The 18,818-nt window shown below is 36.6% G+C and overlaps 1 protein-coding gene across 1 annotated transcript in view; it reads right to left on the bottom strand.

Annotated features, from left to right (window-relative positions):
- NSL1 (NSL1 component of MIS12 kinetochore complex) overlaps positions 1 to 18,818 on the bottom strand; it is a 39,917-nt gene that overhangs the window by 6,184 nt on the left and 14,915 nt on the right. The window contains exons 3-4 of the mRNA XM_043923904.1: positions 17,216 to 17,346; positions 15,634 to 15,688 (exon numbers count right to left, since the gene is read on the bottom strand). Coding sequence (XP_043779839.1) covers positions 15,634 to 15,688; positions 17,216 to 17,346 — 186 coding nt within the window. The remainder of the gene's footprint in view (positions 1 to 15,633; positions 15,689 to 17,215; positions 17,347 to 18,818) is intronic.

Below are 18,818 nucleotides of genomic sequence, written 5' to 3'. Positions count from 1 at the left end.
AAACATAAAAATAGGTGTATCCTCTGTTTCCCAACTCTGCAGACAATATCTAGATCCAAGTGGCAGTTACTGCTTTAATATGTATATATGTGTACAAATGCATCAAGCTATGCACTATATATTATAGCTCAATATATACAAACATACACATAATAATGAACAAAATCTTTTTCAACACTCTAAAGAGTTGTCTTCAGTCACTCAGCACACAGTAACACATGTAACTTAACAAAAAATTTTCTTCTATAAACCCACACTGATGGACAATAGCTGTTTTCCATCTGCTACACAAGCAGTAACAATGTAAAAAGTGCCAAGTAGTTTGGGGTTGCATGTAAAATGGAGTTAGGTTCCAGGCTTGAATAACTATGAACAGATTTTCATGTATGAATGTTTGGTGGAACATTCTAAAGATGAGCTGGACTTACAGTATGTTTAGTATTCTTGGCCCCTGATTATAAAATGCCAGCTATGCCCTCCCATTAGTGCTGTAACTAAAAATTTCCCCCTATTTTTCAAAGGACCACTAGGGGGCAGTATGGCCCCCCAGTGAGAACCATGGTGCTCCTATTTTTCAGAATTTCCTTGGGAACAAGAACCTCATTCTCTTAATCTTGGACTCCCTCTTGCTGAACACAGCGCCTGACTTGTACAGTAGGTGCTTGTAAAGTATGATGTATGAAGGCCATGACAAAGCTTGCCATGGAGGCACAGAGGTGAGGTCAATCCAAATAGGGAATTGGAAGGAGAGTAAAAACTTCATAGATGTTGTAAGAGCTGCCTAGACTAAGAAGATTTCATGCTGGGTGGCTGGGGGTGAGTGGAAATAGGAGGTGGGTGGTAGAGGATGTGCTGTACCAAAACAAGAGAATAAATCAAAAAGGAAGAAAACACAGGAACCAGGAAACATGATCCAAACCATAAAGGAGTAAAGGAGATTCCCAGGATGAGGAAAGAAACAGACGGAATGAAAGCTTTTCAGCAGGCCTAAGGAGCAAACAGTCCAGATTAGAACAGGAAGACAAAAGGCGCCCAGAGAATACCTCCAAGAAACAAGGAAAGGGTTTTAAAAGTGGATTTGATGGAAGTGTTTACTACACTGAGAGGAATTTTACAGTTCTACTGAAGTGTTTGGGAAAGAAACATCAGCAAACAAGGCAAACAGAAAAATAAAGCATTCCGAAGTGGGGGGTAGAAAGATGTTCAAGAAGGAAAATACACTCATAGTATGATGACCTGACTCATATTGAAGAACATTTACATAGTCATAACAATATCAATGCTTAATACTACTGATGATTTTTGACAAAAATGAAAGATTAAAAGTGAAGCTGATGAGTGCAGCTTATTCTTTTGAGAAATTTGGCTGTGAATAGTAGAGTTCAAAAAAAAAAAAAAAATAGTAGAGTTCAAGTAAAAGAAACAAAAGGAATGAAAGTTTTCCCTACGCATGATCTTCTGATAGCGCATCTCTGTAGTATTATGGGCTATCATACAATGCCAATCAATCTTACATATTAACTTTAGCAACTCTATGACAGAAGCAGGTTTCATCAGCCTCTTTTTTTTAGATGGGAAAAAAGCAGCTGTGAAAGCTGAGAAATGTATCTGAACTAAACGAATAACTGAATAAACACTAAATAAAGTTAGAAACTCACAGCACACGTTCTTCTATATTCTAAATGTAACTTTCCAAACTACCACTTTGCCAGGAATTATATGATATTCATATGAATATAAGTTAACAAACGGTCAAAAATTTTGCTACAATAAAAATCTCTTACAATAAAAATAAATTACACCTAGCAAAGAATTTTAAAAAGTCTAGACTTAAATTTGTTTCAACTATTAACATTTAAGTACTGTTTTGTTTTGTTTTTAGTTAAGTAAATTAAATTCCTTTCTTTGAAAACTAAGGAGCATCAATAATTTTAGGAATAAAACCAAAAACACACAGATTTAAAAAAATTCAAAAATGGGGGAAAAATAAACACACAAATATGATCACTAAAAATGAAATATGTCATCTGTAAATGTATCAGAAAAGCATTCACCAACATTAACATCTGCTCAGGAATTCAAAACACACAAACTTTTCAATTCCTCACTTAAGATTATTTTAAATGAATGTTTCACTTGCTATAACTAGTAAGAGCATACGGGTACTCCTGATAAACAAACATCTGACTTAGGAATGTCTCACATCCAGATGGCTGGTCCCTGCCATGCAGGAGATGGCTGGGCTTCCTGCAGAAGCATTCCCAATGGCTCTCTCCATCACCTTAATGGGAACACCTTCATGGCACCATTATTCATGGTCTCACCACAAACCAAGATATCATTGAACCCAAATGATTACCTCCAAATTCTATTTAAATGTCACACAGTGGGACTAATGTACATCTGAAGTGTGATTCTAATATTTTTCATCATAAATGTGTAGTATTTCAGCTACACTATATGTTACATGGGGCTTCCCTGGTGGCTCAGTGGTAAAGAATTCTGCAATGTAGGAGACACGGGTTCAATCCCTGGGTTGAGAAGATTCCCCAGAGGAGGGCATGGCAACCCACTCCATGCCTGGAGAATCCCATGGACAGAGGGCCCTGGCAGGCTACAGTCCATAGGGTCGCAAAGAATCGGACACAGCTGAGTGACCGAGCACACACAGGTTTACATAGGTCTTTAAAGGGTAGCCTAGAAATCATTTGCAAATTTTTTCAGGGGGGAAATACAGTTCAAATTTCAAAGTTCAGATTAAGTATAAATGTCTGAAACGGAACCATTTGTAAGTGGGCGACTACCTGTAAATATTCTAACAACGGCTTAAGGAAGCCGTCATTACTAGGAAAAAAGAGGAACTGCCTGTAAGTCCTTTGCCTGTAGGGTCAGCAAAAGAACTATCATAAAGTCTACTACAGAGAAACTTAAAATAGATCCTTGTCATCACTACATGTTTAGTGAAGGACAGGAAATAATAAAAAGGGAGTCTCGTCGATGAATTTCAAACAACTTTTTAAAAAAGCTGATGATACGGAAGAAATTATTAATTTCACTAACAGGATCACAAAAGGTTATAAATGACAAATGAAAACTCATCCTTTTGGTAGGGAGTTAATTAGAAGACTGCTGCAAAGATATGTAAGTTTGCTCTTAAAAATGTGGAAGTTAGGCACCCTTGAGTACACTGCCTTCCCTAGTCACTTGCTTTCTAAAACACAGGGAAACGAAAAAGTGGAAATGAAAGATTGGGTAATCAACCTTGTTTTGCTTTTAGGTCATTGCACTGACTAAACTAGGAAACATGAAATTCCAAAAGCCTGCACAAATTCAGAAAGAAAAAAAAAGCATTAACTGAGTGTTTCCTTTCCATTTCCACTGTATTTTATGAACATGTAGGAGCAAGAATGCATAACATACGATGTTTGGCTTGTACTAGTTTCTAAAAAGGGTAACTAAAGGCATGAATAAGAACCAGGACTTAAAAAGTAGCATCCCTGGTGAAAAGGAAACCAAAAACTAAGCAGTGATTTATGACTTTCTGGAAGATAACACTTTGCCACAATTTAAACCCATCCGTTTAACACAGGTGCTAGGATCCTTGGCATCCACTCCCGCCTGCACCTCACCAGCTCCCTCAGTACTCAAGAACTGCATCTGTCTTAAGGTACCACATATTTTCAAACTCCAAGCTTGTGTTATCTGGTCTCAGTCAAGACTCTAACCTCCTATAATGCTCTTTCCCTCTATTCCTTCCACTACAGCCTCAGTAGTCTCTTGTTCTATGAATACTCAAGCTCATTCTTAGGAACCTTGTTCTAGCGCTTCTAACCGAAAAGTTCTTCCTCTTGATCGTCACAAGATAAATTCCTTCTTGCTACTTCCTCAGAAAAGTGTTTCCCATCACCTAAACACATCACCCTAGCACTGTTATTTATTTTTCTATTTGTTGATACTTTCCTTCTCCCACTAGAACATAAGCTCCACAGAGCAAGGATCCTGTCTGTGTCGTTCACCATTACATCCTCCACAGTGAGACTAGTTCTGGCATACAGTAGACATTCAATAAATACGTTGAATGCATGAGTGAATGGTAGTCATGCGGTAAGTATTTACTGAGCATGATGCCATATGTTGGCTTCACATAATGCAAACAAAAATGCAACGTAAAAAGCCCATGAAGCTCTCAGTTTTGTGAGAAACCATAAAGAAACAAACAAGCACATGTCATAACAGATGATATTATGGAAATAAACAAGTATTATGATAGAGAATTGGAGAGATTACTTTTACCAGTGTGGGTAGGAAAGACCTCTCTGTGGAGGCAGCATTTAAATAAGAAAAATTGAGAAGATGTCAACCTTAGAAGTACTGGGGGAAGTAAACTCATACACTTATAATCACTTTATCTATGACAAAGGAGGCAAAAACACACACTGAATAAAAGATAGTCTCTTCAACAAGTAGTACTAGGAAAACTGGACAGCTACAATGTAAAAGAATGAAATTTGAACATTCTCTAACACCATATACAAAAGCAAACTTTGTTAAAATGGATTAAAAATCTAAATGTAAGACTGGATACTATGAAACTCCCAGAGAAAAACAGGCAGAACACTCTGACATAAACCATAGCAGTATTTTTTTTTTTGGATTTGTCTCCTAGAGTGATGGAAACAAAAACAAAAATAAACAAATGGGACATAATTAAACTTAAAAGCTTTTGCACAGCAAAGAAGATCATCAGCAAAAAAAAGACAACCTGAGGAAAAAATACTTGCAAATTATGTTACTTACAGGATTAATTTCCAAAATACACCATCAGCTCATATAGCTCAATAAAAAAGAAAAAACAAATAAAAAAATCGGCAGAATACCTAAATAGATATTCCTCCAAAGAAGACATACAGAAGGCCACCAGGCACATGAAAAGATGCTCAACACTGCTAATTATTCAAGAAATGCAAATCAAAACTACAATGAGGTATTACCTCATACCAGTCAGAATGGCCATCGTCAAAAAGGCTACAAATGATAAACCCTGGAGAGCGGGTGGAGAAAAGGGAAACCTCCTACACTACCGCAGCCACTATGGAGAACGGTATGGCAATTCCTTGGGGCGTCTCTGGTGGCTCAGTTGGAAAAGAATCCGCCTGCACTGCAGGAGACTCTGGTTCGATTCCTGGGTCGGGAAGATCCCCTGGAGAAGGGATAGGATACCCACTCCAGTATTCTTGGGTTTCCCTTGTGGCTCAGGTTGTAATGAATCCGCCTGCAATGCAGGAGACCTGGGTTCGATCCCTGGGTCGGGGAGATCCCCGGGAGAAGGGAAAGACTACCCACTCCAGTATTCTGGCCTAGAGCATTCCAAGGACTGTATACTCATGGGATCACAAAGAGTTGGACACGACTGAGCAACTTTCACAGCAATTCTTAAGAAACTAGTAACAGATCTCTCAGCAATTCCACTCCTGGGCATTTATCTGGAGAAAACTGTAAATCAAAAACACACATAGTCAACACTATGCTCACAGCAGCATTATTTACAATAGCTAATCAAGACATGGACACAAACCAGGTGTCTACTGACAAACCAATCAACAGAGATGTGGTACACGCACACAAGGGAATGCTTCTCAACCACAACAAAGAGTGAAATGCTATCTGCAGCAACACTGATGGACCTAGAGATTGTCATACTAAGCGAAGTTAGACAGAGAAAGACAAATATCATACGATATTGCTTACAAGTGGAGTCTTAAAAAAATGATACAAATGAACTTACTGACAAAAGAGAAATAGACTCACAGCCATAAAAAACAAATGTATGGTTACCAAAGGGTAAGACGGATAAATCAGGAGTCTGAGATTAAAATATACACACTACTATATGTAAAAGGGATAGCCAACAAGGACCTACTTCCTACATATTAATAGCATAGGGAACTCTACTCAGTATCTTGCAATAACCTACAATGGAAAAGAAACTAAAACACACACACACATACATATACACACACAGCTGAGCCACTTTGCTGAAAGAGGGGGTCTACAGAGGGCTAGAACAAAAAGGAAAGCTTTTGAAATGAATCTGGAAGGGCCAGGTCACATAAAGGAATGCTGAGAAGGTTGAAGTCTATTATGTGTTCTTTAAAATTGGAAGACTCTAGGATTTTAAGCAGAGAGGAATGAAAGTTGATTTGTGTTTTTAAGAGTATCCTAAATTTCTAGTCAAGGTGGTTCATAAACTCCCCACTTCTGTCCAAAGTACCACTGGATAAATACAGAAAAATTTTAAAGACAAATTCAAAGCATATACAAAGTAAATTTCTATGAATCAGAAAAAAGTAGAAGAGAAAAAGCTGTTAAGTCAGGCTAAAGTTACAGATCCACTGGAGGGCAGATGGAAGGTAGGAAGTAAATAACCAGGAATTTGCTCCCCACAAGATAAAAAGGTATCAACATGCACCAGAGGGGCAGGAAATGGGGAGAGCTGGCCTCATACATGAAACCAAGGGCTTGAATGGAGTTTTCCTACCCTGAAAAGGAGGCTGGGGTGGGGGGGGGGTGGGGGGAAACTGAGCTACTGAGCTGCAGAATACGTAAAGCTACACTAGTTGATGGGAAGGAGAAAATGCCTCAAAGCCAGGGCCTATATTAAGCTGCCTGCTGACTTAGTGACTAGATCCACTATCGCCAATATTACAGTGGAACAGGGGCCCTCCCAGTGTCAATTTAAGATGTGGTTCCTGCCTGGGACTGTTCAAGGGCCAGACAGAAGGCAACCACAAAACTACTAGACAGGAAGAGGGGAAAGCAGCAATAAGAAAATAAGCACATGAAAAACTTAGTCAAGAAATACTTGCTAAGCAAAATTCTTAAATATATAAAGAAATTACAACCATTAAAGACAGCCAATACAACCAAAGTCAAGGAGAGGAATTTGCTGCAGGTAAAATAAAAATAGAGCAATCTGAAAATGATTTTTAAAGGTTTAGGATCCTCCAATAGCTAAAGAAAGGCTTCCCAGGTGCTACCGGTAAAGAACTTGCTTGCCAATGCAGGGAAACTTGAGAGACATGGCTCCGATCCCTGGGTCAGGGAGATCACCTGGAGGAAAGCATGACAACCCACTCCAGTATTCTTGCCTGGAGAATCCCATGGACAGAGGAGCCTGGCGGGCTACAGTCCAGAGAATCACAAAAAGTCGAACACAATTGACGCAACTTAGCATGCATACAATAGCTAAAGGAATTCATAACAGACATTACAGAAGAAAAATAAATCATGAAATAAAACAAGAATTGTACAAAAATAGAAGAAATGATAAAGAAGCAAAGTTGAAAGATTAAATAAGTTAAAGATTTTCTAGATGGGAGTCCTCAGACAAAGTATACATGGAGTTGTGAGTGGAAGACGAGAAGAGGAAGCAAGCAAAACAAATAAAAAAATACCCCCTACCCAAAACCAAAAAAAAAAGTTGTGTGTATGTGTACGAAAGCATAAAAAAATCACCTATAAGCACAGAGATGAACCATATGTTACATAGTTGAATGAAAATAAAATCACAGAATAAAATATATTATATATATTGTATATATATAAACAACTCAAAACTCCCTATGCCTATCTGCCCACATACAAATGTACTGATAAAGATCTAAGATTAGACATATCAAGCAGTTACAGTAATTGTCTATTTGAGGGTGTGTGACATCAGATAGACTGGGGAAGACAAGTAGGTTGGATTTTCATTTTCTACTATATATCCACCATTGATGATTTACAAGTTAATATTAAGTTTACATTTATTAAGAGCACAAAACAAAAACTAGTTATAAAAACATAATTTAAAATATAATGTGAGATATATGGTAGTTGAATTGGAGAATTCTCCCATATATAACAGTAAGGTATAGATAATGTGAATACATAAATCACTTTTCTGTAAAATAAATTATGCTCTCCAAATGTCTAGTATGAATGTATTTCAATATGATTATATGAAAAGAGAAAAATGGATAAATGGATTCACACCAGATTAGTGCTGTATCTCTGAAGGAGCAATGGCTGGGAAAGCAGGAAGGAGGCCAAAAACAAAAAGTTAAATGCTACCCTTATTTTTAAAATTTTTAAAAGAACATGTATAATTATGTACTTATTTCATAAATATTTCCTGAGTGTATGTATTATGTCAGATAATGATCTTAAAGCTAAGGGATACAGAAGTGGACAAAACAAAGCCCTTGTTCACAGGGAGTTTATAATACAGTGAGGGAAGGGATGAAAATAAAATAAACAGAAATTACATAATGTCAGTAAGTAGTGGGGGAAATAAACCAGGTTAGGGTGACAGAGTATGGTGACCCAAGACTAGGTTAGGGTCACCCAAGTTAGGATGACCCAAGAGGGTCAGGAAGGATTTGACACAGACTGTCAGGGAAGACCTCTCTGATGAGGTTATACTTTGAACAGAGCTGAATGAAGTGAGAATCAGGCAGGTAGTTTCAGATAGGAACCAGGGAGCAACAAGTGTGAAAACCACAGGGCCAGCGCGTGTCTGGCACATCCTGGGTGAAACAGAAAGCATGCCGGTGAGGCTGGAGCTCAGCAGACAAAGGTGAGAGCTGAGAAACGAGGGTCAGAGATGAAATCTGAGCAGCAGCCAGGGACCAGGTCAGAGAGGACTGCAGACCAAGGGAAGTATGATGGGGAGCCACTGGAGACTATGAAGCAGGGACTGATGCACCCTGATTATGCTTCAGAAAGAATCCGCTGGACGCCATGTGGCAAACTGACACGGAAGGCGGCCAGCAGACTACGGCAGCAGTCCCACTGAGAGAGTGCGGAGACAATGACAGCAATGGCAGAGAAGGACCTGACAGGAAGTAGCTGAAACTGAAATATGTTTGCAAGGTCAAGGCAGCGAGAACTGCGGGTGGATTGAAGAGGCAGCAATAAGCAATATATTATAATACTAGTCACTGGTTATAAACATGTTAATAGTGGTTATCTAGAGTACATGATTCCATGTGATTTAAACTCATTTCTTATGCTCTTAATACTTTTGGAATGTGAATGCATTTTGATATAATGAAGAAAAAGCAAGAAAGTTATTTTCATTGTTAAAAAGAGTGCACCCTAAGCACCATGTTAGATAAATAAAAAATAAACACCTAACCATATTGTGCTAAAACTGTAGAACATTAAGAATACACAAAAAAAAAAAAAAAAAAGAATACACACAAAAAATTATGAAAAATCAGGAGAGAAAATACAGATTATCCATTAAAGAATGACAATTAGTCTCTGAGCAGACTTATCAATAACTATGAGTACCAGGCCTCCAGACTGGAAAGGAAGAAGTAAAACTATCTAATCTGTCGATCACATGATATAATCTTTTATGTACAGAACTCTAAAGAACCCACTAAAAAACTATTAGAACTAATAAATGAGATCAGCAAGGCTGAAAGATACAAGATCAAGATATACACAGCAATCCTATTTCTATACAGCAGCAATAAACAAACTGAAACTATTTTTTAACTCCATTTACATCACCAACAAAATACTGATACATGCTGTAACATGGACCTTGAAACATTATGCTAATTCAAAGAAGCCATTCTTAAAGGATGACATATTACATGATTTAATTTATATGAAATGTCTAGAATAGTCAAATCTGTAGAAACAAAAAGCAGATGAGTGCTATAAAGTTCTAGACACAAATAAGAAGGAAAATTGAGGGAGGGATGTGCTTATTCAGTCGGTAAAGTATAATAAAGTCCTTTTCTTGCCTAGGAGGGAACCTGAAATACTGCATAACTCCTGACTATGTTAGATAATTTTAGAACTACAGTATGCTAAAACTTTAACAGGTAACACTAAAGGAAGAGCAGCATAGCAGATAGCTTTCAAACCAGAAAAAAAGGAAAATAAGAGACAAAGAAAAATCTATCAACATGGCAGATGGCAAAAAAGAGGAAAATAAGTAAGACTCCTACATTTGGAAATGAAAAAATATTTGGAGTTAAACTATGAAAGTTCTACATGTTGAGTCTTGAGGATATGGCCAACGCAGGACCTGGAGATACATCTGTAGACTTATTTACTAAAGACTGAAGTAAACTAATCAAGTGTTTAATTCAAGAAGTTAAAAATAACACATAAAACTCAAGAAAGCAGGAAGACCACACTAAAGATAAGATCAGAACTCAAGGAACCAGAAAAGTGAAAAACAATAGAGAAACTCAGCAAAACTAAAAAGATGACTTTCTGAAAAGACCAATTAAAAACAAAGAAATCTAGAGCAAGATATCAAGAAAAAAGAGAAAGCAAAAACAACATTAAGAAATAAGCATATGTGGAACAGAAATTTTTAAAATTATATAAGTGACTACCATAAAATTTCATGCCAATATACTGAATACATGGATGAAACAGACTGTTTTTCAAACAAATATTACCAAAATTGATTTAAGAAAAAATAAAAAACCTGAAGAAACCGATAACCATTAGATATACTAAGTCAGTTTATAACTAGGCTCAGACAGTTTTATACATGAATCTTACCAACTCTTTTTTTTTTTTTTTAGTTGGAGGCTAATTACTTCACAACATTTCAGTGGGTTCTGTCATACACTGACATGAATCAGCCATGGAGTTACATGTATTCCCCATCCCGATCCCCCTCCCACCTCCCTCTCCACCTGATTCCTCTGGGTCTTCCCAGTGCGAATCTTACCAACTCTTCAAAGACCAAAAACCCTCTAACATTTAGAAACTGTTTTATGAGGGTAGCATAACCTTGATGACAAAATTGGAAAGGGACAGTATGTTTTAAAACATGTTTATTTTTTGTGTGACTACAGATGCAAATATACTATAGTTTAACATAGTATACAAATATAAATAAAATACAGGTAAATTTAATTCAAGTATATAAAAGAAAAAATATACTAAAGAGTAAGTGGGGTTTTCTCTGTGAATGCAAAGATAACCATCAGAAAAATCTGTCAACATTAACTCACCATATTAGCAGAGTTAAGAGACAAAAAGCATAAAATTTAGGGGCATAAGGGAACTTCATGAATGATGAAAACTTCTGTATCTCAATTGTGGTCATGGTTACAGAGTTGTATACGTTTGCCAAAACTCAAACTCTATGCGTAAAATGGACGTACTTTTATTATATGTAAATTATACCGCAAGAAAATTCTATTTTTTTAAAAAAAGTATGTATATATAAGGTCATTATAAGTAGTTATAAGACAAGCCAAAAACTGAGAGCAAATATTTATAGTGCTTATAACACTAATGTCTATAATGTGTGTATGCATGCATGTATCTTCATGTGCCTGTGTATATGACTCTTAGAAATGAATAAGGAAAGTTCAAATAACCCAACCAAAGAACAGACAAAGAATATAAATAGGCAGCTCAAGGACGAACAACCTCACCTTAAAAACTTCTACATGCCCATCACACTGGCGAAAAAAATTTAAAAAGTACAGAAAACCTGATGGCAATTAATTTCTGGCAAACTACAAAGAAGCAAGAACTTTCAAACCCTGGTGGTGGAACCATAAACTGATATGACTACTTTGGAGGAGTAGTAAAGCTCCAATGTAATAAACCTGAAAACAGACAAGCTCTCTGGACCTAGAAATTCTGCTTCTGGAAATCTATCTCAGAAAATCTGTGGCATTAAATATGCCACAGTTGGTGTAAAATTATTCATTGTAAAACTGTTCATAATAGCCAAAAAAAAAAGACAAAGAAACCAAGTGTCCCTCAGTAGAGGAATGGACTTACAGAGAAGTATTCATGCTCGGAATATTATATAGAAACTAAACGAATGCAGATAATGTGTATACAATACTGATGGGGAAAAACAAGTTGCAGAATGATACGATTGGTATGATACAGCTTACGTAAAATTTTTAAAACAAATGCCACACAATGTTTATGGATATACATCTATAAAGTAAAAGCATAAAAACATGGATAGGAAGGATCCTCTCAACTTGAGCATAGTAGTTACTTCTGAAGTAAGAGGGAGTGGAATGGGATGGTAAAAGGGTAAAAACAAAGTTTCAACTGTATCCATACCTTTTAATTCCTAAGAAAATCTGACCCGAGTTTGACAAAATATGAATAGCCCTTAAAAGTAAGTAAATTCTCCAAGCCAGGTTTCAACAATATGTGAACCGTGAACTTCCAAATATTCAAGCTGGTTTTAGAAAAGGCAGAGGAACTAGAGATAAAATTGCCAACATTCGTTGGATCATTGAAAAAGCAAGAGAGTTCCAGAAAAACATTTATTTCTGCTTTATTGGCTATGCCAAAGCCTTTGACTGTGTGGATCACAACAAACTGGAAAATTCTTCAAGAGATGGGAATACCAGACCACCTGACCTGCCTCTTGAGAAATCTATATGCAGGTCAGGAAGCAACAGTTAGAACTGGACATGGAACAACAGACTGGTTCCAAATTGGGAAAGGAGTACCTCAAGGCTGTATATTTTCACCCTGCTTATTTAACTTCTATGCAGAGTACATCATGAGAAACGCTGGGCTGGATGAAGCACAAGCTGGAATCAAGATTGCTGGAAGAAATATCAATAACCTCAGATATGCAGATGACACCACCCTTATGGCAGAAAGTGAAGAAGAACTGAAGAGCCTCTTGATGAAAGTGAAAGAGGAGAGTGAAAAAGTTGCTTAAAACTCAACATTCAGAAAACTAAGATCATGGCATCTGGTCCCATCATTTCATGGCAAATAGATGGGTAAGCAGTGGAAACAGTGACAGACTTTATTCATTTGGGCTCCAAAATCACTGCAGATGGTGATTGCAGCCATGAAATTAAAAGATGCTTGCTCCTTGGAAGGAAAGTTATGGCCAACCTAAACAGCATATTAAAAAGCAGAGACATTACCTTTCAACAAAGGTCCGTCTAGTCAAGGCTATGATTTTTCCAGTAGTCATGTATGGCTGTGAGAGTTGGACCATAAAGAAAGCTGAGCTCCAAAGAATTGATGCTTTTGAACTGTGATGTTGGAGAAGACTCTTGAGAGTCCCTTGGACTGCAAGGAGATCCAACCAGTCCATCCTAAAGGAGATCAGTCCTGAGTGTTCATTGGAAGGACTGATGCTGAAACTGAAGCTCCAGTACTTTCGCCACTTGATGTGAAGAACTGACTCATTGGAAAAGACCGTGATACTGGGAAAGATTGAAGGCAGGAGAAGGGGACAACAGAGGATGAGATGGTTGGATGGCATCACCAACTCAATGGACATGAGTTTGAGTAAACTACGGGAGTTGGTGATGGACAGGTAGGCCTGGTGTGCTACAGTCCATGGGACTGCAAAGAGTTGGACAAGACTGAGCAACTGAACTGACTAAAAATTAGTGGTAGGTACAAAGATGTTCATTATGTTATTCTCCTTATTTTCTATATGTTTGAAATATTTCAAAGGGTTTTTTAAAAAAATCAACTCTGCCTGATGGATATGCAACAGACTGGAAGAGAACAAGACTGAAACAGAAGACCTTAAGGGAAGTATGTCTAGAAATCTTAGCTAGAGTGATGGTGACCTAGATTAGAGGTAGTAATAGCAAAGTGGATGAATGTGAGATTGTATTTCAACGGAATAATTTGTACGACTTCTTGATGGACTATATATGAAGAGTTCAGGAGAGGAAAGATTCAAGGCTGACTTCTGACTAAAGCAATACAGAGGTGAAGGTGTTATTTACTCAGATGGGGAAAACCAGGAAAGGCATCAGCTCGAGGACATAAAGGAATATTGCTTTATATTCATCTCTTATTTCTACTCAGACATAAGCTCTTTATGAGGAGAATCTGTCCTGTTTATCTCCATATCCCTCAAAGTTCCTAACATAACTATGCCAAATCATTGTCATACACATGGGTATGCATTCTCTCTGATTTATCATACTCTACATACGTCAGAAAGAAGAGAGTGAAAAAGCTGGCTTAAAACTCAACATTCAAAAAACTAAGATCATGGCATCCGGTCCCATCATTTCATGGCAAAAAGATGGGGAAACAATGGAAACAGTGAGAGACTTTATTTTCTTGGGCTCTAAAATCACTGCGGATGGTGACCGCAGCCATGAAATTAAGACACTTGCTTCTTGGAAGAAAAGCTATGACAAACCTAGAACATATATTAAAAAGCAAAGACATTACTGTACCGACAAAGGTCCGTCTAGTCAAAGCTACGGTTTTTCCAGTAGTTATGATTGCATGTGAGATTTGGACCATAAAGAAAGCTGAGCACTAAAGAATTGAAGCTTTTGAACTGTGGTGTTGGAGAAGACTCTTGAGAGTCCCTTGGACTGCAAGGAGATCAAACCAGTTCATTCTAAAGGAAATCAGTCCTGAATATTCATTGGACAGACTGATGCTGAAGCTGAAGCTCCAAAACTTTGGCCAACTGATGAGAAAAACTGACTCACTGGTAAAGACCCTGATGCTGGGAAAGATTGAAGGCAGGAGGAGAAGAGGACGACAGAGGATGAGATGGTTGGGTGGCATCACCGACTCGATGGACGTGAGTTTAAGCAAGCTCTGGGAGCTGGTGATGGACAGGGAAGCCTGGCGTACTGCAGTCCATGGGGTTGCAAAGATTCAGACACAACTGAGCAACTGAACTGAACCAAACCAAACTGATGACAAATTAAGTGTTACTAGGTTAATGTTTATTATCAAATACAGTGACTGCTATGATTTTAACCAACTTCAGCCTACATTTGCTTCCCTTTCTGTTTATCCCATTGGCTTGGGACACTTTGGAAGGGCAGGGGACATGTTAGAAGGTAAACCAGAATTCAAGGGTGAGGTATTCAAAGCCATACGTACAGAAATCCCATAAAAATAAATCAAGATCTTAACTGTTTCACAAATACTTCAAAATTGGTACTTTAGAGTGCCAAAGGCAAATTCCAAAATGTGTCTTAGGAAAATTGTTACAAGTTTTTAAAGGTAAGAATAGAGCTATTTAAAAATAGGCATGATCCACATTTTTAGCAATGTTAGTTCTGTTGCTGGATTTACAAAGTTTATATTCTTTTTATTTCTTTGTGTTTTACAAGATGCACCTAAGTGGAAAACAGAATTGAGTTCAAAGGCGTAACAAGTGTACATATCTCTTAAGTTCAATATTATATTTTTATTGGATTTTATTCTGTAAATGATGAAAAACCAATGATGGTTATCACACGAAGAAAAGATACTGAGTGCTTTAATAGTAAAACTTTGGCTGTAATGCAAAGAATGGATAATATAATAGTATTAAAGACGGGAGGGTGTTATAGGAGAAGGTAGAGATGGAAAAGGTGTAATACTCTAGGTCAGGAGACTGCTTAACAGAAGTCCAGATTCCTGGGTCCTGACCCTAGAAATTCTGAGATGGTAGGTTTAGAGCTAGTTCTCATAAACCTAAGTGAGAAAAAGACCTAAACACTTATGACTGAGAGTGAGTTAGAGCATCAAAGGGATGATACCCCTGATGCTAAAACCTTTAAAGGAGTATCAGGAACTCCTAAAAATTACAAGCTCATGCTTCATTTTTACCACATATGAATACTGGCTCACCTGGATCAGGGTCATATTTTAGGTCCAACGGATGTACAACAGGGTGGTACTGCTTCTAAACATAAAATAAATTAAAACAGATTTAAATTAACAACTAGGTGACTTACAGAAACATTTTCTTTGGCTAATATAAACAAATATTAGTCAGCAGTATCATTCTTTTGCCAAAACAAAACAAAACAAAACAAAACTTCCAAATTAGAATCCTGTAGGGGAGGAAGGAGAAAAGAACAGATAAAATTAAGTCTGAATTATACCTTTTAGAGTACTGCCACCTACTGCATACACTAAGACGCAGCAACATAAAGAGGCATAAAAGCAAATTAAAGGCATAGTGACAGAATCTTGTGTTTATATAAAGTATAAAGTAGTTTTCAAACTATTAACGGACTGTTTTTGAAAAGTTCATTTTAAGACAAGTGGTTAGAACTCAGAACTCACATTCACACAGAAATCTGTTTTTAAAAGTCTCCAGCACACAAATGCCTAGCTGTGACACACTGGGACTGCAGTAGAACTCTAAGAACAGGGTCCATAATTCAGGCAAAAAGGAAGTGGAAAATGTCCTTTCTCGTGCCCAGAGCAGCAGGAGCCAAAAAGGTTTTTGGTTTGTTTGTTTTAAAGCTATCTTTAGTATCCTCACCCCATTCATTTTTGCATCAATTTTTAAACTTCCACAGCAACACCCCACCTAGGTCAGCAAACCTTCTTTTATGTAATACTGACTATAGGTTTTTTGGTGGGGGGGTGGGAGCAGGGAGGAAGGGTAGTAATAGGGAGAAAGATACTGGAAAATAAATACATTTTGAATGTTTTTCCTGAGGAAACTTTAAAAGTAGATGAGGGAGATGGGAGTGGGGTATTTCTTGGAGAACTGACATTTCTACAGAAAAAAAAAAAAGTTTTGCTTGTAACTATTTTTTTCTCATAGAATGATAAGTAAAATATTTTAGATAAAGTACCTGCTTTCACTCTCTGAAACAATTCCTGAAAAGGAAGCAACTGGAAAATTTATATGTGAAAGTATGCTAATTTTAAAAAGTAGGGACAAACAGTTAAGCAAAGCTGAAAGCCACATATATGTCTCACTCCAAAGGCAATGCCATTCCAGCAAACCTCCTTCTGCCTCGTCATGATTTTTGGAGCAAAAGAAATTACACACAATTCATAAAGCAAATTTTGGCATTATAAACAGGTAATCTCAAACTTCATCACCAAAATATATAACGAAGACAAGGGTCTCACAAAACACATACCTATACACAAATAATGTGCCAAATACAAATCACAAATAGAAGGAAGAGGCTTAAAAAATAAACTTCTTTCTCCTTCCTGGACTCAGATAAGTTATTGTCAGTCTTCCATCTTCAAATTCTACTTTATTTTATTATCAGCTGGATTCAAAACCTAGTGTGACTTAGAAGGGTGAAGTTTTATAACAGACAAACAGTAGTAATTCAGGCAGGAAAAACAAAGAAAACAAAATGTCATTTATCTCCACTTGATCTTACACTTTAACTTTTTTACTGTAGTAAAACAGACATTACATAAAATTTACTATTTTAAAGGTAAATCATCTTACCAGAATCTCTTGTTGTGCCTTTATGATTTTGATGACACATTCAAGGATCTTTCTGGGATACTGCTTACGTTTTGTGGCTAAATCAACTATGATTTCATCAAACTGGTCTTCAAGGACTTTGATATCAGAATCTATTTCAAGTGAAAAAATAATATCAAAAATTCCTTAAAACACAGTTTATATTATATATGAAAATGTAACACAAATAAACTAAATTTAAAAAACAAAATTTAAGGAAAACAAATATGGCAAGTTAATGGATGCCTCACTTTGGTGACTGACTCATCTATTCATTTAACAGTCAAACTTACTGGGCCCCTGTGGGAATCCAAGCCCAAATCAGAGAAATACAAAGATGATTAAAAAAAGAAAAAAAAAGACACAATGAGAAAAAACTTACAGGACAAAGGAATTAGAAGAAAGTTATCAATTATACTGTACAAAGCAAATGAACTAAACTCTAATATAAAGCACAGCATACTGACTGGCATTAAAACAAAATCCAACAATCTAATGCCTAAAGAAGACACACAAAAATATACGTGGGCTAAAATCTACAGAATAATTTAAAGCATGCAGTATCTGTGCAAATACAAAAAGGAAAAATCTAGAATTTTCTATCATGGTAAAAAACTAAGACAAATTAATAAGGTTATGATTATTTTAAATAAATTTTCATGAAGTCATATTAAATAAGAGAATATATAACAATATTACCTGTGTCAGTTCCAAACAATATAGTAACAATATATTCTGAAGAACTACTGATTAAAAATGAAAAATATAGTTGTACCTTGAAGCCTTATCAGTTTATAATGTCAAGTTTAGTAAATATGAAATTAAAAATAAAAATACAATTTAAAAACCTGTATCAAATAACAAATGACATAAAACCCTGTAAGAGTAAAATTTAATGACAAGACAGAAAAATAACTTAAAAGAAAAAAAGAGAAATAGAAAGATAAACATAACACAACCCCTGTTCTCTAAGAGCTTATGGTTCACTGGAAGAAACTGATGGATAACTGCAAAACAACTTCACAAATGCAACAGAGGTATGAACAAAATGCTACCAGGACAAAGAACAACTCGAACAATAACTATGCCTTGGGAATCTGAGACTTTAAAGAGAAAGTAACATTTGAGTTGGATCTTGAAATATTGATATAAGTGTAAATCCACTGCATTAAAAAAAAGGTAGGGAAAAATAATACGAAGAAGCACCTGAGGCAGAGAAAACAGCATCAGCAAGATCAAGAGTCTTTAGGAAAAAGTTCTAAATGGCTGCAGGATAAACTATAAGGAAAGAAGGGTGATAATATAATGAAAGAGCCACACTGAAAGCATTTAACATTTGATTTTAATATTTCTTTGATTTGGCTAAAGCTATCTTATCAGTTGCTTTCCTATGTTTTAAAATACAGTACACCCTTAAACAACGTGGGAGGTAGGGGCACTGACCCTCCACACCATCAAAAATCCAAACATAACTTTATAGTTTCAACATCTATGGATTCAACCAATTACAAATCGTGTAGTACTGTAGTATATATATGGTAAAAAAAAAAAAAAAAAAAGCCCTATATAAGCGGATCCTTGCAGT

The sequence above is a fragment of the Cervus elaphus genome, chromosome 14 (assembly GCF_910594005.1).
Source record: "Cervus elaphus chromosome 14, mCerEla1.1, whole genome shotgun sequence".
NCBI lineage: Eukaryota > Metazoa > Chordata > Mammalia > Artiodactyla > Cervidae > Cervus > Cervus elaphus.
Note: the sequence above shows the minus strand (reverse complement) of the source record. Positions and strands in the feature narration are given on the sequence as shown.